This window comes from Phoenix dactylifera, chromosome 16 (assembly GCF_051530095.1).
Source record: "Phoenix dactylifera cultivar Ajwa chromosome 16, Ajwa_hap1_PhDact_Kaust_v1.1, whole genome shotgun sequence".
NCBI classification, from domain to species: domain Eukaryota; kingdom Viridiplantae; phylum Streptophyta; class Magnoliopsida; order Arecales; family Arecaceae; genus Phoenix; species Phoenix dactylifera.
Genome location: NC_143205.1, coordinates 21,295,329 through 21,314,719, shown reverse-complemented (window position 1 = coordinate 21,314,719; position 19,391 = coordinate 21,295,329). Strand labels below are relative to the sequence as shown.

Sequence of the window (19,391 nt, the reverse complement as noted above, 5' to 3'; positions counted from 1 at the left end):
GGAGTGCCAAGCGGCATAAGAGGCGACCCAGTCTGCTGCACTGTTCGCCTCCCGAAAAACATGTGAAGCCTGGAAGACGCTCGACTCCTGAGCCAATCTCCGAATCTCACGGATGAGAGGATGATCATCCCCATGTCTGTCCACTCCCCGAATCCACTCTATCACCACAGAGGAGTCTCCCTCAAGGCAAATATGCTCAGCACGTAGTACCCGCCTCGCATAGGATATCCCCTCCCAGGCTGCCCGCAACTCCGCACCAACTACGGTAAATCCCGGCGCACGGCGGCCACCGGCTGCTATCAAACTGCCGAGATGGTCCCTGATAACAAAGCCAACTCCTCCTGACACCCCGTCTGCCGACCTACTACCATCAAAATTCACTTTGAGATAACCAAGGGGTGGGGGTACCCAAGAGACTAGGGCGAACGGGCGCTGTGACAGCAGAAGAAGTACCCCAGGTGTCCCTGGCCATCTCAGAAGTGAAAGTGATAGCAGTGGTAGAGACCTCCCTAGCAAGACGCATGGCTCTGTCCATCACCAGCCGCGGGGGTGACCGTCTACCCTCAAAAATGCCGGCATTCCTATCCAGCCAGATGGAGTAAGCCAAATATGCCCCCCGGATCCCGGCCTCAGCCGTGCTCAGCCGCCGCATAGCCACTCTCAACCACTGAATCAAATCCTGTGTCTACTCAACTGAATGGGGTAGCAATGTGGGCGATCGGCTCCAAATGCCCCTAGCTCTGGGGCACTGCAAAAGAACATGATCCATCGTCTCCTCCGTCTCCGTACACTCGTCACAATACTGAGTGATCCTCACCCCTCGCCGTGTCAGTAAGCTCCTGGTCGGTAGGCAGCCCCACGCTACCTTCCAGATGAAGAGCGCCACACGCGGGTGAATCCGCATCCTCCAGATCCATCCTCCCTCTATCTGCCGTGCTGGCTCCCGGCTCAATAATGTATGGATATCCCTGGCTCGCACCCGCGATCGCCCTGTCGGCATCCAGACTAATCTATCCAACCCTCCCTGGGCAAAAATAGGTAGGATCAGGATCCTCTCCGCCAATTGCTCCCCGAAAACCTCCCTAATCATCTCCACCCTCCAGCGGTCCCCCTCCGGCTCCATCAAGCCACTGACCCTGAGACCGGCTAACCTCGATGTATCCGCTGTAATCGGAAGTCTACTCATAGGCTGCTCCGTCACCCACCGGTCCTCCAACACATCAACAGATCGACCATCACCAATGGCCCATCTAATCGCCGGAAGCACCAAACCTGCTCTAGCACAAATCTCCCTCCAGATCGGTGAGTGGCGCCGCCCGGACCGGGCACCCGGCACTGGATCGCCATACTTGGCCCTCATAAGTGAAGACCACATGCCATCAGGCTCCAACACCACTCTAGCAGCATGTCGTGCAGCTAGAACCTCCCGCCTCGCCACCAAAGACTGCAGACCCAAACCACCATATCTTGTCGGCTGACATACAACCTCCCAAGCCATAAGATGGATGCCCCCTCTGCTTCCAGACCTCCCCCAAATAAAATCCCTGAAGATCTTCTCAATATTCCTAACAGTATTTTGATGTATACCACCGTCAACGTAATTTACGAGCCATGATTGATGTCACTATGATAAGGCAAAGACCAACCATTGTCCTGGATGCCATGTAAAGTAGCTCACAACATACAATCATCTTTTCACATGAAAACTATGCCATGAGCAAGAAATTAAAAAAAAAAATTATTGACTATTGCACAAGAAATAGCTGATTAAGAAGCACATGCATGTACAGTGCATGTGTACGTGCACGTACATGCATATGTGCATTTGTTTGAGCACGTCGATTCTACTTCCTGTTGAACCACAGCCAGCTTTTGAATCTGCTGATGCCTTGCGAACTTAAGCATAATCTGCTGATGCCTTGCGAACTTAAGCATCAAGTGATAGAGAGGATCGAGAAACAATAGCCCAAAGGTGCTTTCATGAATGGTGGCAAAGAACTTTTTTCATTCTAGAAGCCTTTCAAACCATCCACTAAATTTTATTGTTCGCAAAGGAGAAATATTTGTGTGTTGTATATTTAAAAAAAGAACAGGGCCACGGGACATAGTTTTTGGTTTCCTTGAGATCATCATTTAAAAACTTTACAGCAAATTCCTCAGGGATGCCACTGCCTACCTCCTTGAAGAGGTTCAAAGAATCTCCTCAAGCTTGCCTCATCCCAGTATGAGCAGAAATGCTGAAATGACAAGTTGACAACAAAATGTCTCCAGGCCTGCCTGTGGCTTCACATGAGTGCATGCCATCCACAGGATAAAGCCATGGGTTGCTTCTTTTGAATAATTGGCTTCAGAAGTCTTCAACCTAAAGCAAAGATCTTTCAAATATAACACTCCATTGCCAAGAACTAGTAGCATTCCAGCGCATAGTTATGATAAATGCACCGATGAACTAGAAGCATCTAGTCCTAGTGAAGTTTCGGAAAAGTGGATAGTGGGGAGCAAAATAATTATTCTCAGAATGAACTGAAGCTGTCTCCTCTGTACTCATACAACAAACAAATAGCAAACAAAGCAAGCAGGTAAATTCAACAGATAACTTTAAACTTTCAGAACATTTTTTACCGTTAACGCACTCAAGTACTACAATCAGCAAGATAAAAAATATTAGACTCCCAGGTCCTCCTTCCATTTGCACAGATATCCAAAAAATAAAAAAGTATGCATCTCTCAACTCGCCTTTTATTTCAGTAAATTTCAATCATACAACCATCATAATTTCACAAATATTATGTCACATAACCTTATACATCGAAAATATTCACAAGCAAATGAACGTTAAATGAACATCTTGTAGCTTCATGTTGACATATTCTCATCACAATTCAAAGCACTGATTGCAGCGAAGCCATTGACGTTGTTGCCAACCCTGTCGAATCTCCCTTCCTCAGTGTTCTCCCTAAACTTTATGTAATCAAGGCAAACAAATGGTTTATAGATTCTGTGGTTCCCCTCTCCCACCACATCTTCAGGAGCCAATATCACCTTCTCATCCTCAAAACACCAGAAAAAAGCCACAGATAGGCGGTTGACAGACTGTTTCAAGACGACCCTGTGTTTGGATGATCTTAGTCGCCCATTGCTCCAAGCCTGCAACAGGTCTCCAATATTCACCACTAATGCATCTTCATTTGGTATCAAGTCCACCCAATCACCTTCTTTTGACCTCATCTGAAGTCCACCAATTGCATCTTGATACAAGATTGTTATACAGCTCATGTCTGTGTGCATTCCAAGTCCTTCAACATCTTCTGTTTCGATGTGCTCAGGTGGGGTGTAGTTGTTAATCCTTAAATATCCATGACACAGACTGAAGTCACCGAAGTATTTGAACTCAAGTTCATCACCCAAACATTTCAAAAGAACAGCCACAATTTTATTTGATAACTCCATCATCTTGCTTCCATATTCTTGCACCATGTGACTGAAAACATAAGAGCAAAGTTATTCAAAGAAGACACAAACACCTACAGACCTACTATAAATTATAGAGTAGGACAAGTATGGAGAGGATGAAGAGTTAGTAGATTTACCAAAGTGTTTGAGCAAGGTTATTTGAGCTAAATGCTAGACATAACATAAATTCACACAGAACATGACCAGTATGGAGAAGGGAAAAGTTTAGTAGATTTACCAAAATTTAGTATCAGGTGTTCCAAACAGGATATCACTTGAGTTTTTGGCTGAGGCATAATAGTCTGGACCAGAGACTTGGAGGCTCTCGAAGAATGGTGAAGCAATAAATTGAGGAGTGTAAGTATTTGTTGGGGATGAGGGTCCTAACTTGAGTTTGGTGTCTAAAGGAAGGTTGAAGACTTGTCTGGAGAGAATATGAACTTTCTGGTAGAGGTCTTTGGAGATGCCATGGTTGGCGATGTAAAAGAAGCCCCAGTCCTTGCATGCTTTGGAGATGGAAGAGAGGGTGGAAGGGAGTAAGGGCTCCGAGAGGTCTAGGAAGGGAAGCTGCAGAGAATGCTCAGTCTTGGGCATTGTCTAAAAGAATGATGAGTAAGGGAGAAATTGGTGTATCCTGTTGGTCTGGCACTTATGTGTGTGCGTGTGTTTGTGTGTGTGTGTGTGTGTGTGTGAGAGAGAGAGAGAGAGGACTTTGCGTGTCTGGACATGATAAAGAGAAGTTTGAGGCTTGTTATGTTCTACTAAATAAAAATACATTCATTAAACTGCTTACCTGTATGATAGAGCAATATACAGCAGCAAAAACCTAGGCTCTAAACTATCCACGTAACATATATGCCTACAGTCATAGTATACATAAATACATGTTAGCAAGCGAAAAAGACAAACAAAAACAAACACACACACACGCACGCACGCACGCACACAGAGAGAGAGAGAGAGACCTTGAATCAGTTAATTTGGACAAATCACCAGAAGCAGGCTCGGAGGACGAGGACAATGAAGTGCTCGCATTCATATTTTGTTCCTAAATTCAGTTATGCATGGGTATCAGTTTAGATTTTTCTAATTGGTTAACAAGACCAACTCGAAACAATAAGATATACATTAAAACCAAGATGCCCATGGTTTTCAGGAAGAAGAGGTCAATGATCTGGAGCTTTACTATATTCCTGCATGCCAGCTTTAAAAATATGCACTTGTGCTTCCTGCCAGCAGATATAATATTTAAGAATTCCTTGTACCTAGTTACATCAACAGAATATTTTTGGGAAAGCCCCTGCTTGCAAATATTAAACATTACAGTGATGTCAGATGCGAACAAAAATGAACATCATAAAAAAGGGGGATGGGGTGGGCACAAAATTTAACATGGCAATTGGATCCAAGAACTCACAGCAGAAAAGAATCAGATAGTCCTGTCAACATTTAAAGATTTAAATAAGAATATTATGTATGTGTATATATTATTATATTTATTAAAACAGCAAATGAAGCAATAAAATCACCGCTTTTTTTTTTTTTTTTTTAAACCAGGCAAATTTTTAGATTTGAAAAGCAGTAGTTTTTCTGTTGATTTAGTTGTTTGACATAAGACCATAAAACTAATTTTTCGAAATCAGACTTTCTTAATGAAGGGACAACAGATGATAGCAAATGAAGGGAGCACCATGTTAGCAGGTGGGAGAAACAGCAGGGATCTGACCAATTGGAAAGTTAATAAAAGAAAAAAAAAATCCAATGCGTTCCTACTTGAGAAAATTGATGCAAGATGGCTCAGGGTCATATAGTGAAACAAAAGGAGAGCATATGATTGGACTCGGAATTACAGTGTGTTAACTGTTCTAGATATTCCATGGTTACTAGAATAAATAACAAAAACTTATAGCTTTCAAGGCAGGCAAAGGTCACACTTCTGCATTGCATGAGAAGTATCCTACAATGCAAACAAATCTAAACTTTCTGATCAACAAAATGTAATTGCAGTACCTTTTTCATTGTGCCAAGAACACAATATATAAACCCAACTTGCATAAAATATATGTAATCTTGCCAACTTCCATCGAAATTGCTGCTCTTGAATCTTCATTCTTCAGAATTTTAGAAAGCAATGTGAGAAAACCAGCCCTTATTCAGTATAGTAGCAAGGCAGCTCGAGTATCATCTTTTAATAATTTTGCATTCAAGAATATTTAAAATAAAAAAAATATTCTTGGGTCTACTTTTGTGGCGCTGGATTGTGCAAATGAAACAAAGAAGCGAATTTTAATCACGAAAATCATTTTTTAAGCAAAGAATGGTGGACTCTGAAACAGAATAACATACCACCGGGATTTTGTTAAGAGGGTAATAGAACAAGCAGACGCTCTCTCAGATCGTTCGCTTCCTTCTTCCCTGTTCCCTTCCTATCGCCTGTCCCTCCAACCGCAATCTCCATTCCTTCTGCCTCCATTCGCTCCATCGGATTCAGATGAGATCCCTACAGAGGTAGAATTCACGAATTTTTAATAGCATTTGCCTTGAGCCAGCGAAGCAGAGGGTTTTAATGATCGGGAATTTGGGAATTAGGGTTTTGGGAGAAGAAAGAGTTCGCGGTTGGGGGTAGGGGGAAGGAACGGTGGGCAATACCGGTTTCCGGCGGGGAAAAGGTCCTCTTTGTGCGCCGATTATGCCAGTATGTGGGTGCATTAGTGGGTGTTTCGGATCCGGGTGTGACATATTAGGACTTCAATTAATTTCAAAGAGAATTTATGAATAAGGAACCGCATAACAACTGTATGCGGAAATACGATCTGCCGTTCGTTAGGCCCTTTACGGACGGGCACGAGGGATAGCTTAGAAAACACGGGCCGTAGATTCCCCCATAGGACCGAAGACACGGTCGCCAACGAGAATACCAATCGGACGGCCCAGACACAGCCATCAGGGCCCATCAGCCCGATCAACAGAGAATTCCCGCCAAATCAAAGAATACGAGAACCCTGGCCTCCTCGACGTCCCTTATATGCGGCCCCACCCAAAACCCTAACCCTAATCCCAATCCCCACCCGCAAACCCTAGCCCTCGCCTTCCGCCGGAGAAAATGGAGACCGTTGCCCTAGCGAAGGCCTCCGGCGGCGGCGGAGGGAACCTGGTGCTGATCCTGGACTACGGCTCCCAGTACACCCACCTCATCACCCGCAGGATCCGGCATCTCTCTGTCCTGTCCCTCTGTATCTCCGGCACCTCCTCCCTTTCCTGCATCGCCGAGCTGAAGCCCCGAGTTGTCATCCTCTCTGGAGGCCCTCATTCCGTCCACACCGACGGCGCCCCCTCCTTCCCCGACGGCTTCCTCCGGTATGCCGAGGAGAACGGCGTGTACGTGCTCGGGATCTGCTACGGGATGCAGTTGATCGTCCAGAAGCTTGGGGGAGTGGTCACTGTCGGAGAGAAGCAAGAATATGGGAAGATGGAGATCTCGGTGGAGCAGGAGGAGTGCGGGCTTTACGGGCCGGAGGCCCTCGGCGGGACTCAGACGGTGTGGATGAGCCATGGAGATGAGGTGGTTAAGTTGCCCGAGGGATTCACGGTGGCAGCGAGAAGTTTACAGGGAACGATGGCAGCGATTGAGAACCACTCCAAAAGGTTTTACGGGCTTCAGTACCATCCGGAGGTAATCTTTGGAAAATTTATTTGCTGGTTCAATTCCAAGAATATCAATCTGATTCTTTTATTATATGTGGGATTAGATTGAAAAAATTTTGAGGGGAAAAATGTCGACTTGCTTTGCTTCTACTAAGGAAGGAAAAAAAATTTGTCCATGATTCCATTATGGTTTGGTGAGTATGGTGAATTTTGTTAATAAGATAAAGAGCTGCAGAACGCTGCCAATTTCTGGTTTATGGTGAGCATCGTGAGCAAGAAATATTGGCGTTGCCTATGTATTTTTGCTAAGAGCAACACTTCTTTTGTGTTGGTCATGATGACACTTTTGTGCGGCAATGAATCATAGCTTGTTTATAGCTCTTGCCACTTGATAAACTACTGAAATGTAATGGATTTTGGTGTTTTGTCTTTCTTTCTTTATGAATGGAATTGGAATTAGACTGTTAATAGACAATTTGACTAACCCAGTATCCTTTCATTGATACGGTGCTTCCAGTGCTGCTCTCTTTCATTTATTTTATTAAGAAAACTTTTGTGCAGGTGACGCATTCTCCTCAAGGAATGGTGACGCTGCGCCACTTTCTTTTTGATGTTTGTGGAGTAACCGCTGATTGGGAGATGCAAGATGTGCTTGAAGAAGAAATAAAAGTCATCAAAGAAATGGTTGGACCAGATGAACATGTCATTTGTGCATTATCTGGTGGAGTAGATTCCACCGTTGCAGCCACTCTTGTTCACAAGGCGATTGGAGACAGGCTGCACTGTGTCTTTGTTGACAATGGGTTATTGAGGTTGGATTTTCATTTCGTCTATAATAAAAGTGGTTTACATTTTAATCCTAGATCTATAATTTGTGAATGCTGATATCTTTTTTCTAGTATGTAGGTATAAGGAGAGAGAGCGAGTAATGTCAACCTTCCAGAGCGACCTGCATTTGCCAGTTACTTGCGTTGATGCGTCTGATCGATTTCTTAGTAAGCTTAAAGGTGTTAAAGACCCAGAGTGTAAGAGAAAAATCATTGGAAGGGAGTTCATATCTATTTTTGATGATTTTGCTCAAGAGTTAGAAAAAGAATTGGGAAAGAGACCTACATTCTTGGTTCAGGGAACTCTATATCCTGATGTGATTGAGTCATGCCCACCTCCTGGAAGTGGAAGAACTCACTCCCATACAATCAAGAGCCATCATAATGTTGGAGGACTTCCAAAGGACATGAAGTTAAAGCTCATCGAACCACTTAAGCTCCTCTTTAAAGATGAGGTTTAGCTTCTGAGTACATTATGCAAGCATTTTTTTTTATTTTCTTTCCTAAGAGCACCTAGTAACTTGAGCAACAAAAGAATGAGTTGTGTATTCTAGCTTCTTAAAAACATTCTGCTCTTGATTATTCCATACTTTAAATTCTAACTGGCCACTTTTGCTTGAAGGTGCGAAAACTGGGAAGCATTCTGAATGTTCCTGAATCATTTTTGAAGAGGCACCCATTCCCTGGACCTGGCCTTGCTGTTCGTGTCTTGGGTGATGTTACAGAAGGAAATGCCTTGGAGATTCTACGCCAGGTTTGCTTATTTTATTTGTTTAATTATTTCCCGGGAGTATATCATATTTGTTATTGTGGTGCCATGACAGCTATTTCTCCATTTGTTCGCAGGTAGATGAAATATTCATTCAATCAATAAAAGATGCTGGTCTATATGATTCCATCTGGCAAGCTTTTGCTGTGTTTTTGCCAGTACAATCAGTTGGGGTTCAAGGTGACCAGAGAACTCATTCTCATGTAGTTGTTCTTAGAGCAATTACTAGTGAGGATGGAATGACTGCAGACTGGTCAGCAACATTTCTTTATTAACTTACTAATCTTCTTTTTTGATATTTATAAATGATATGTTCAAATTTAATGTGTTAGGTGCAGAAAAGTAGAATTTGCTATTGTTAGATCCTTTTCATCCTCCTAGAAAAACACAGCTGAAGGATCAGTGAATTTCATATGCAAACTTCCAAAGAATTGAACAAACAAGATCAATTATTTGGCACATGAAATTTGGTGTTCCTTCAAAAGGTTAATGGCGAAGTAAATGTTACAAGTAAAACAAACTTTCATTCTTGTATAAGTTTTGGCGAAGATTCATATAAAGATTCAAGGAGAATAAAGATGATCAGGGCCCGAAACAATTTTTTCTTTTTAATTGGTGGGCTTCAGAAAGTAGTTTGCATGATTAGTAAATTAAACTGACTTTTTTTTTTCAATTTCTATTTTCAGGTAGTGGACATTTGCATATTTAGGGAAATACCTTTCTGTTGGTTGGAAGTCTTTTAATGCACACACATGGTTGTCTAAAATGTGCTTTTGCCAGTAATATTGTCATTATGGTGCTAGGTTTCACGGTTTCAGTTCTAATGGTTCTTCTAGTTTTTTTATGTAATTGGTTGGTATTTCTACCAAAGATGAATTTGTCTAGTACATAGCAGGTATGGCAGGCTGTGTTGCCCTTGAATGTTAATTCTTTTGGAGCTTTTCCTTGTGCCAACAATGCAACTGTACTGATGGAAATAGCACATGTGCATCTCAATGAAAATTTTATCAAGACTTTCTTGTAGATGGATGCGATTGTTTAAGAGCCTGACAGCAAATGAATTTCATTAATTGCATTGACATGTGCACAAGACAATTTCTCTATATGCACTTTTAGTATGAAAACAACATTATTTATACGGTCCGTACATGGCTGTGTGATATAGTTAGTCTCCAGCTTGTTGGATATTTCTTTGATGCATTTCCAGACCATATTTATGTATTCCTTATTGACTTAGATGTTTCCAGACAAACTAAGAATACCAGACGTTGCACATGCAATTATAGCTTAATGGTTTATTTCATGGCTGCATTTTCAGACCACAGAATGAACTAGTCTGAATACCTGAAGATAACAATGGTATATATATAATCCAGTTTTACATTTCATATTGTAGCGAGCACTTGAATGCTGGATGAGGGTATGAGAAAGTTGATAAAACCAGATTTAGCATCTCTAGCAGCAAGATTTGATTATTTTAGTCGTCTTCAGTCATATTTCAAAGTTAAGCCCACAAGTATGGCTATGCGGGATGTCCTTTATCTTATGTTCGAACTTCTCCTGTTTGATTTATGATATGTGAACCTGGATGACACAATCAGCACGTGCCAGAACCATTGCACTGTATTCGAATCGCAATAAAGGCTACCATCATGGATGCTTGATGTTCCATATATGCACTTTTTGCCCCTTTACCCAAATTAACCTCTCATATCTAACAATATCTTCTTTAACACAAATCTTGTTCAGGTATTATTTTGACCACAAATTTCTCGTAGACGTGGTTCGAAAGATCTGCAATAATGTCCGGGGTGTAAACAGAGTCTGCCAAGACATTACATCAAAACCACCAGCAACTGTTGAATGGGAATAATTTCAATTTGGCAGCCTTCAGGTGGAACAGGAGCATGCCGAATGTCTTCTGCATTTGAGACGGCTTGAAAATTTGAACCCAAGTCATGATACGGTTATCTGAGCAAGCAGCTGTTCATTCTTATCCATGATTGCATAGATCCAGCCACAGCAAGGAAGAATGGCTGGGTCTAGTGTGAAGTGGCAAGATTAAATATTTATGGGTCCTTCCCGTCATATTTCTTGTTTTTTCTTCTCATGGCAGATGATGTGTTACTGGTGTGGGCTTTCGAAGTATACAGATCATGTATATTGAACATGATGGTGCCCTAAATTATTTAATGAATTGCTATGCTGTGACTGGGCACATCATTGCCTTGCTTTTGTTTAGTGTCTACTTGCAGCCGAAGTTATTAATCCTTTAATCAAATATTTACAAAGGAAATATCGCCACTACCATGCTACTGTTAACATCTTGTTTCTACAAGATGTTTCATCTACTTGGTAATTATCTCTGCATTTTTCCCTTGTCTTCTCATTATTTAAAACTGCACTTTCCAATTTGTTGTTAACTTTATAGATCTCGATATCTGCTCAGAAAAGTGTGCAATCTTTCTAAAGGTTGATCAAATAGCCATGCTGTGATCAATGAATTCCATCCGCTTTTTAGGTATTGATACCAAGTGACAATCAATCATATAGAACCTGAGGTGACCAGATCAGAAGCAGCAAGTATGACCCTGGAAGATATGACTAATGTGAAGGGTCCTTGTGCAATTGAATACTGTCAATGTGACTGAGCTTTCCTTTTTTTTTGTTTTTTTATTGCCTTGTTGATTTTAAGAATTAGGATTGGAGAGATCTGGATAAAGGACTTGAAAACCGACGTCATTGATACCCGATCCTCAATGGCATTAGTTGGCACCCTGCAATATTATTGAGCTTTTCAACAATGGGGACTGACAGTTCTTCCAACATGCATTTATCTCTCTCACTGTTTATGATAACGCCGTTAGCAATCTGGATCTAGCTACAAGTGATAATGGACACCTGAGTTTTGTTGAGAAAATTTCTTGGACCAGAGATTTCATTGGGATTTTTGACGAATACAAGCAGGCTCAGTTTTCCATACCTTGTACTTGAACCGAATATGCCAACAAAATTTCTCCATGAGTGAATGCAGGGCTTCTCAAAATAGTTACAAATCTCTTGAGGTCACAGATCTTCACTCAGAAAACTTTCTAAGCTGACATTCTCTTCTCCTTCCGAGAGCCTGTGCAGTATCAGTTCTCAGAAACAAAAATGGGTGAAGGCCCTAGCAATTGCAAGTTTAATGATGTGAATCTTTGTGGTTTAATTTTTTTTAATCACTTCGCATTTCTTAAGAAAGGTCGCCAGATGGGAAGACCTCAGCAGCAAACTTGTTTTAAATGGCAATTACTTCAACACTACTAGCAAATGATATCAACTTCTCCGACTTGTTTACATAGAATCAGACACAGACTTGAGGCTTTAGACATTTACTGGCTCAGAAATGAAGGGTACATCTCAAGAAATGAAAGTTTCCTCTCAAGAAAAAAAATCTCAATAATAAGAACCAACTAATCCCTAATAGGCGACCAATTCTATAAGAAAAGACTGAGAACCACAACTAATTTCGACACTTACCGTCATTAATCCAAACAATTGAGGCCATTTCTTTATTGATAAATGAAAAGTTGCAGACATTCACAACAGAGGAGATTATGCAGGTTATGACGTTGCTTTGTTGATTTAATCAAGTCCAAAGCTCCCAATATTTTTTAAGGACCAAACATCATCGCTGCTCGTGGTAATGGTACTTGGCGGGGGTGGCAACGCTGTAGCATATCCGCTAAACTTTCCCTGCTTTAACAAAGTATTAAACCGCTGCAACAGTCGCAGTAATTTGACTGTCTCACTGTCACAGCAAATTCTCAAAACACCACTGGACTCCTCTACCGTGCTTTAGACTCTTCATGACCTCATCTATTTTCCTGCCACAGAAGAAATTGTCTCAACATTCTAATCTGCTGTCTCTCAACTTCTATTCCCCCTTTGTTGTAATCCTTTCTGAATTTCTCCATTGTCTTTATGAAGTACGTGGAGCTCCACTCTTCCCTTCTACTTCAAAAAATAAAATAAAATAAAAACATATAGATGGAGATATGCAAGACTATTTCAGTAGATTCACTTTTCTACAAAAAACTTATTGCTTCTCTCCCTAACCTCTCTTTCGCGCAAGAAGGTAAAAGTGCAAGAGAGAAGCCAATTGAGAATGAAAACTGAAAAAAATGAAAAGAAAAACAGTTGCACAAAGTCAATAAGGAAAGGAATCATCTCCATTAGCCAAATTTTGTAGCTTGTTTTGATATTCCATCAAACTCCTTCCACAACAAAAAAAAAAAAAACTTATTTCATTATATCCTGATTTCTGTTAAGCTGCATGCGGACATGCTTCACCAATTGCTTCTGCTTTATTCTGAAAACAGGATAATCCAGGAACACAAGAATTGACTCGCCTGTAAATATTTGCAAAAAGTTGAGAAAATTTTTTTTGGACCTTTGGCACCATTGGCATTGCCTAAAATGGTAATGGCCAATTTTCTTTTGATTCAAAGAATTACAAAGGATATCTTGTGATGGATTAAGTTGAAGTTATAGACTTGTTGGCATGGTTATCTATAGAATGTATTTCCCTGACAGTCTGGAAGTTTTGCTCCTCTGGATGAAGCGGAACCACATGGAATTTCATGAGCAATGAAATACATCGAGTACCTGAACAAGGGAGGAAATAAATACTTTCTATTTAACCAACATGCCTAATCCCCACCTACTCATGGATGGAATTCTCAAATTAAAACAGAAAGTTCTCATCTAATTAGTTGAACTTGAGATGGAGAGAACCTTAAGACTTCCATCCATCCTAAACAGACTTTGCCTATGAAGGCAACATCAAGAACTGAAAGTTGGTGAATGAGTTGGTGGATTTGTAACTATGAATAAGGTAGGAAAAGGCAACTCATGAAAGGAGCTGGCACTTCAGCATATTATGAAAAGGCTGTCTTACCTTTCAATCTTTCATGGAGATGCTAACAAGCATAAGCCTTCAAGAAGAGAAAAAGGGCACAGAATCCTTTTTTTTCCCAAATTGTAGCTTGATCCTTCTCACAGAAACAAAGAAATCTACTCCACTAAGCCATAGTGACCAAGAAAATTAATCCTACCAGTCCCACCTAAAAATGACCTGTGAAAACAGTCAGATTATATAGACGACAAAGCAGATTTGCAAAGCTTACATTCCAACTTAAGGACAGAAGTGAGATTAGTCATATTCTAAAAAATAACAGAGAAAGAAAATAAAGAAAAATTCGCATTTCAAGGAGCAAACTAATCCAAAGAGAAGATAGTTTATAGAAGAGAAGTTCACTTTTACACTTGTTGCTTGTATAGAACACTTCTGAGTTTGACTTCTTCTATAACTAGCAATAAAAGAAAAATAGTGTTACTGAGCCAGCATATTTGAGATAGTTTGAAATAAAATACCTTCTGTTCAGAAAAAAAGGAAAAGAAAGAAAATAGAAGATAGTCTGAAATAAAGGAAAGGCAATGATAGCACTAAATTTGGTTATAAATTAAGAATACTCAAAAAGAGGTGGAATTATAAATTAACATTCCTTGAAATGACAAAGCAGGGGACGTTGAAAGATTAAAAGTGGAGAAAGTTTAATATGTAAATAATTTCTATAAATTACTACTAATATTAAAAGCAAAAGACATGCCAAAATTGCCAATGACACTCCCAACATAAAGACCAGTGGAAATCCAATTTCTTAATAGATACATCACATTTCAATCATGTTTAATTCACTGACGACTACTCAACCAAGCCTGGGTACTATAGAAATCAGAATGCTCCTGAGTATCAAAAACACAACATATGGCACGATATCTGTAATCTCAAAGTTTAGTTGATTAAAGCACTTCATGTTTTCTAATGAAATCCTAAACTAAAATCTTGCAATAAAAGCTCCAGAGGTCAAGATCCATACCTTAAAGAAGTAGATGAGGAGCAAGTCAACACATGGTAGTAGACAGGCAGCCAAAACGCTCAATATGATCAGTTAAGCCTGTGCCTTCACTTTCAAGCAGTTAATAGCACCTGTGCTTTGTACTATTCCATTATGGGTGGCGTATCCATAACTTGTGAACTAAACAATATACAGAATCTGCACTATTCCCCCTCCGCGTATGGTTACATGTGATACCATGGAAGGACCTATTCCGATCCTTACGCTGTTACAATGGTAGCTGCAGGAATTTTTCTTAAGACAAAATTGTTTCCTTTAGGAACCGTACGTGCACCTTTGGATGCATACGGTTCAAAATAATAATAATAACTTGTGAATAAAACAATATAAAAGTTCGCAGCCCAACTGAACTGTGTAGCTAGGAAATAAGCGGCATAAGGCTATCAAGGACATCCTGTTAAGATGTCACTGTTCACATACAACCGAACTTTCTGAACCAAGCCTGTTTGGCTGAAGAAATTTGGAAGCTCGACATTCCTGATACCTGATTGAATAGCTGAAGAAAATGATTGCAGGAATAGTCAATATGTGGACCAGGTGATGTATGAAACACAGCCATCATTATAGCATTTCTGCTAATTGCAGTTGAAATTGGCACTCAGATCACAACTTGTCTCAAACTAGTCCAGCTTTTAGTACTTGAATTGGCAAGGAACCCCAAATTTAACCATCTTAAGTTTTATACATCTTTTTTAATAACATGTGAGCCAGCCACTTCTTCCCTGGTCTTGCAAAGGCTTTACTGATAGAACGAAGCGTACTTTCACAAGGAGAAAAGCCCCTTTCATTCATCTCTTTCAGAAGCCTTTTCACTTCAGCTCCATTTGATAGCTTTGACCACCCACTGATCAGTATATCATATGTTGAAGAATTAGGCAATATGTCTCTTTTCTGCATGTCATTAAACAACTCTTTAGCTTGTTTCATCATTCCCACCTTGGCAAAATCACTGATAAGCACATTGTACGTGCTAACTTTAGGAATGAAGCCTTTCCTCACCATGTCCCAGTATAGCCTTACATATTCCTTTTTGTTTCCTTGCTTTCCATGGCCTGAAACCAGTATGTCATAAGTAACATTGTTGGGAGTTAGTCCCCTTTTCTGCATCTCGTTGATTAGTTTGTCTGCTTCTCCTATCCTTCCAGCATATGAAAGGCCACCTAACAGAGTGTTATAAGTTGCGGTGTTCGGCAAAACACCTCCATGTAGCATCTGAGAATATGTAGCAAAGGCTTTATCTAGATGGCCACTCTTGCAATGTCCAAGTATAAGAACATTAAAAGTAACTGTATTTGCTGATATCCCTCTTCCCAACATATCTTTCAAAACACCGGTAGCTTTCCTTGTCATCCCAAGTATACACAAAATATGAATTAGTGTATTGTAAACAGTTATATCAGAGCGTAGTCCCATTGTTACCATCCATTCATGCATTTGCAAAAGCAAGTCCCCCCTCTTTTGCCTGGAACATGCTTTCAACACTTTCCTATGAGTCGAAGCATTTGGGCAAAATCCAGCAAGAGCCATTTCATTCAATAAATTCATTGCCTTCTCAACATTCCCAACCTCACAGAGAGCTCTGATTAAGGTATTATAAGTCATGAGATTAGGCACGAGACCGCTATTCCTCATTTCATAACAGAGTTCAAGAGCCTTGTCTACCAATCCTTCTCTGCAGTGTGCACTAATCATGGTGTTATATGTCACGTGATCAGGAGTTAAGCCCATATTTTTCATTTCAGTGAAAAAAGATTTTGCTTCTCCAGACTTGCCAAGCATGCAAAGACAATTAATAAAGACATTATAGACAACAACATCAGGGACTAGATTTCTCTCCATCAATTCTTGACCAACTCCGAAAGCAGCAGACACGTTCCCAGTTTTGAAAAGGCCATCCATAAGAGAGGTGTAATTAACACAGTCCACCAAAACACCTCTTCGCATCACATCTCTGAACAAGCTCTCTGCTGCCTCCATTTTCCCGTTCTTCCTCAACCCGTTCACCAATGCATCAAGGACATAGTTGTTAACTTCCAGGCCCTCGTCTGTCATTTCTCTGTACATTTCAAAAGCTGCATCTTGTTTTCCCATCTTGAAGAAGCCATCAATGAGAGTTCCATATGTCACAACATTGGGGGGGATGTTCCTTTCCTTCATCTTCCTCATAACATCAGCCGCCTCTATGAGCATTCCCTTTATGGTATAGCCATTGATGATAGAAGAGTAAGTTACGACATTTGCACTCAGTGACTTTTTCTGCATTTCCAGAAGTGCTAATTCTGCGCTCTGCATATTTCCAGCCTTGCAATGCCCATCAATCAATGCTGAATAAACAACATGATTCGGAATGAGATTAAGTGATGAAATCAGCTGAAACACGTCCTCTGCTTCATCAACTTTTCCTGCTTTGAAAAGTCCATCCATCAGAGCAGTGTACAAGACCAAATCCATGACAACACCACGAGCAACCACTTCACCTTGAAGCATAGATGCCTCCCGAGCTTTTCCAGCTTTATACAATGTATCAATTAGATTACAGTAAGTGACATGGTTCGGTGCAATACCCATGTTCTCCATTTCCCTCAAAAGTGCATACCCTTCAGATAATTTACCATTCTTGCAAAGACCATTTATAAGAGAACTATAAGTAACCACATCTGGCAAGATCCCACTCTTCACCATATCTTCATACAACAGAAACGCTTCTTCCAGCCCTTTTCTTTTGCAATAAGCTCCAACGAAAGTTGTGTGTGTTATAACATTTGGCTCAAAATCCAGCCTTTCTTCGTCCATCAGATTCTTTGCCATCCCAAACTCCCCAATTCTACAAAACCCATCGATCAGAGTGTTGTAACTGACGATGTCTGGTGAAGTATTGTTGCCTTTCATTCTCTCCACCAACTGAGTAGCCCCACTCATACTCCCAAGTTTACAGTACCCATCAATTAGAGTATTAAACCCGACAAGATCCCTACCGATCCCTCCTCTAACCAACATCTCCATCAACGATTCAGCATCATCCAACAACCCTTTTTGGCACAATCCCTTAACCAAAGTATTACAACTAACAGTATCAAATTGAAACCCCCTCTTTAACATCTCCGACAAGAGCCCGATCGCTATTTTGGCCATTTCTTGCTCGCAGAACCCCCAGATTACAGCGTTGTAACTCACGGTATCAGCTTCAACGGTTCGCAGCAGATTCAAGGCCGTTTCGAGCATGCCCATTTTGCACAAGGCGTGAATGACGATGTTGTGAGTGAAAAGATTGGGTTTTCTGCGGCAATGGAGGAGGTCCGAGTAGAGGAGCGGCACCCGAGAGACTAAACCTGATGAGTTGAACCTGAAGAGGAGGCGATTCCATGAATGAAGGGTAGGGTTGAGACCGAGGGTTCTCATGTGGTGGAAGGCGGTGATCGCGTTGGAGAATTGGGAGCAGGAGATGTAGGTTTCGATTAGGGAGCAGAAGAAGGAGGCATAAAGGTGGGATTTTGAAGGAGGGATGGGTGATTGGGGAGGGGATTCGTGGGTTTGATGAGGGTTTTGGGATGGGAGAGACGGGAGAAGGGGTTTTTGGTCAGAGGGAGAGGACGAGAAAAGAGAGGAGAGGGAAGGGAGAGAGTGGGGATTGGGGGAAGCGAGGGTTTTGATCCGCTTCAAGGGCTTCATGGTGAGAGAAACAGAGAGGGGACAGAGAGAGAGAGAGGGAAGCACCGGCGAGAGTCGGCGGCAGTCTCGGTTGCCGGGAGGGGAGAGGGAAAGAGGAAATGGGATCGGGAAAGAAAAGATTTCAACAAGACACGTCAAATCTTTCTCTCTCGAAATCGCACCTGATCGAGTTTGGAGAACTAAAGAAAGTCATCACGGGCATCACACGTGAGGAAAAAAGGTAATTTTCCGATTGCTCTTGCGCCGTTCCAAATTCAAGGGCCTCGACCTCTCCTGTTTGGAGAGAAGATTGGGACGTAGGAGAGAGATGGAGGAAGTCCTTACCGGAAGGGGAGGGGATGCAAAGATCGAGCAGCCGTCTGGATGGACTTCTCCCTCAACTTGCTCGCCGGCCACTCATCACTGCTGTCAACAACGGTGTCATCAACACTGACAGTGGAGAAAATCCTAGGAAAAGAGGGCGGAGACGCCATTTTTCAGAGAGGCCATGGAAGGGAAGCGGGGGCAGGAGAGGTAGGGGGTGGGGCAATTCAAGGGGGAGGGCCATGGAAGAGGCTTGACCTTCAGCAAGGTAGGCTGTGTGGAGGGCGGGAGGCCAAAAGCCCTCGCCCGCCCCCCTCGGATAAGCGGGGTTCTTGGATCAGGGAGCACAAAGGAGCCAGTTCGGGAGGCGGGATGGGCGGGGGCAGGCGAATGGGACCCTGGCAAGGCTTTTAACCTTGGACGGGTGCTGCTGCATTCTGGTACGAGGAGGGCTCGGACACGGTGATAAAATGGATATGGCCACAGTGATAAAATGGATATGGAGCCGAAATTTCGGTGAGAGTTCGAACCTGCAGCTTTGTTATGTTCGAGTATGGTCTCTCATGGCCCACTCACATCTATAGAAATGCAAACATAACAACCGATTAGGTAGCCTTATTTACAGCTCATTACTTCAAAGAATTTATCTGAGGCAAGGGTGCATCAGTGCTCTAGCCTTTTTGTCAACTTCTTTTTTTTAATTTTGTTAGTTATATTCATATCCGGTGCGTGTAAGTTGCCATTGCACCCCCAAAAAAAAAATCT

At 41.7% G+C, this 19,391-nt stretch overlaps 3 protein-coding genes across 12 annotated transcripts; 1 reads left to right on the top strand and 2 right to left on the bottom strand.

The window, feature by feature from the left end:
• Nucleotides 1-2,709: 2,709 nt before the first annotated feature.
• Nucleotides 2,710-4,555, bottom strand: LOC103705541 (gibberellin 20-oxidase-like protein). Its single transcript, XM_088713049.2, has 3 exons — nt 4,419-4,555; nt 4,247-4,312; nt 2,710-3,481 (listed from the first exon to the last, which is right to left on the bottom strand). The coding sequence occupies exons 1-3, from the start codon at nt 4,490-4,492 to the stop codon at nt 2,857-2,859; spliced, it is 765 nt and encodes a 254-aa protein (XP_088569175.1). The 5' UTR covers nt 4,493-4,555; the 3' UTR covers nt 2,710-2,856.
• A 24-nt stretch (nt 4,556-4,579) lies between these two features.
• LOC103705544 (PPR repeat protein) lies at nt 4,580-19,212 on the bottom strand. Of its 9 annotated transcripts, XM_089927663.1 has the most exons (5): nt 14,616-19,212; nt 13,634-14,045; nt 5,800-5,953; nt 5,464-5,564; nt 4,580-4,753 (listed from the first exon to the last, which is right to left on the bottom strand). In XM_089927663.1, the coding sequence occupies exon 1, from the start codon at nt 18,321-18,323 to the stop codon at nt 15,327-15,329; it is 2,997 nt and encodes a 998-aa protein (XP_089783789.1). In that variant the 5' UTR covers nt 18,324-19,212; the 3' UTR covers nt 4,580-4,753; nt 5,464-5,564; nt 5,800-5,953; nt 13,634-14,045; nt 14,616-15,326. The 9 variants fall into 9 exon arrangements, with proteins under 9 accessions (XP_089783789.1, XP_089783788.1, XP_089783790.1 ...); XM_089927662.1 differs by having other exon boundaries at nt 4,580-5,953; nt 13,634-13,810; XM_089927664.1 differs by having other exon boundaries at nt 4,580-5,953; nt 13,634-13,799.
• LOC103705543 (uncharacterized) lies at nt 6,440-10,990 on the top strand. Of its 2 annotated transcripts, none has more exons than XM_008789295.6 (6): nt 6,440-7,126; nt 7,660-7,910; nt 8,005-8,380; nt 8,548-8,679; nt 8,772-8,947; nt 10,444-10,990. In XM_008789295.6, exons 1-6 carry the CDS (start codon nt 6,557-6,559, stop codon nt 10,565-10,567), a joined length of 1,629 nt encoding a protein of 542 aa, XP_008787517.4. In that variant the 5' UTR covers nt 6,440-6,556; the 3' UTR covers nt 10,568-10,990. The 2 variants fall into 2 exon arrangements, with proteins under 2 accessions (XP_008787517.4, XP_038971121.3); XM_039115193.3 differs by lacking the exon at nt 10,444-10,990 and adding an exon at nt 9,381-9,724 and having other exon boundaries at nt 6,473-7,126.
• Nucleotides 19,213-19,391: the final 179 nt, after the last annotated feature.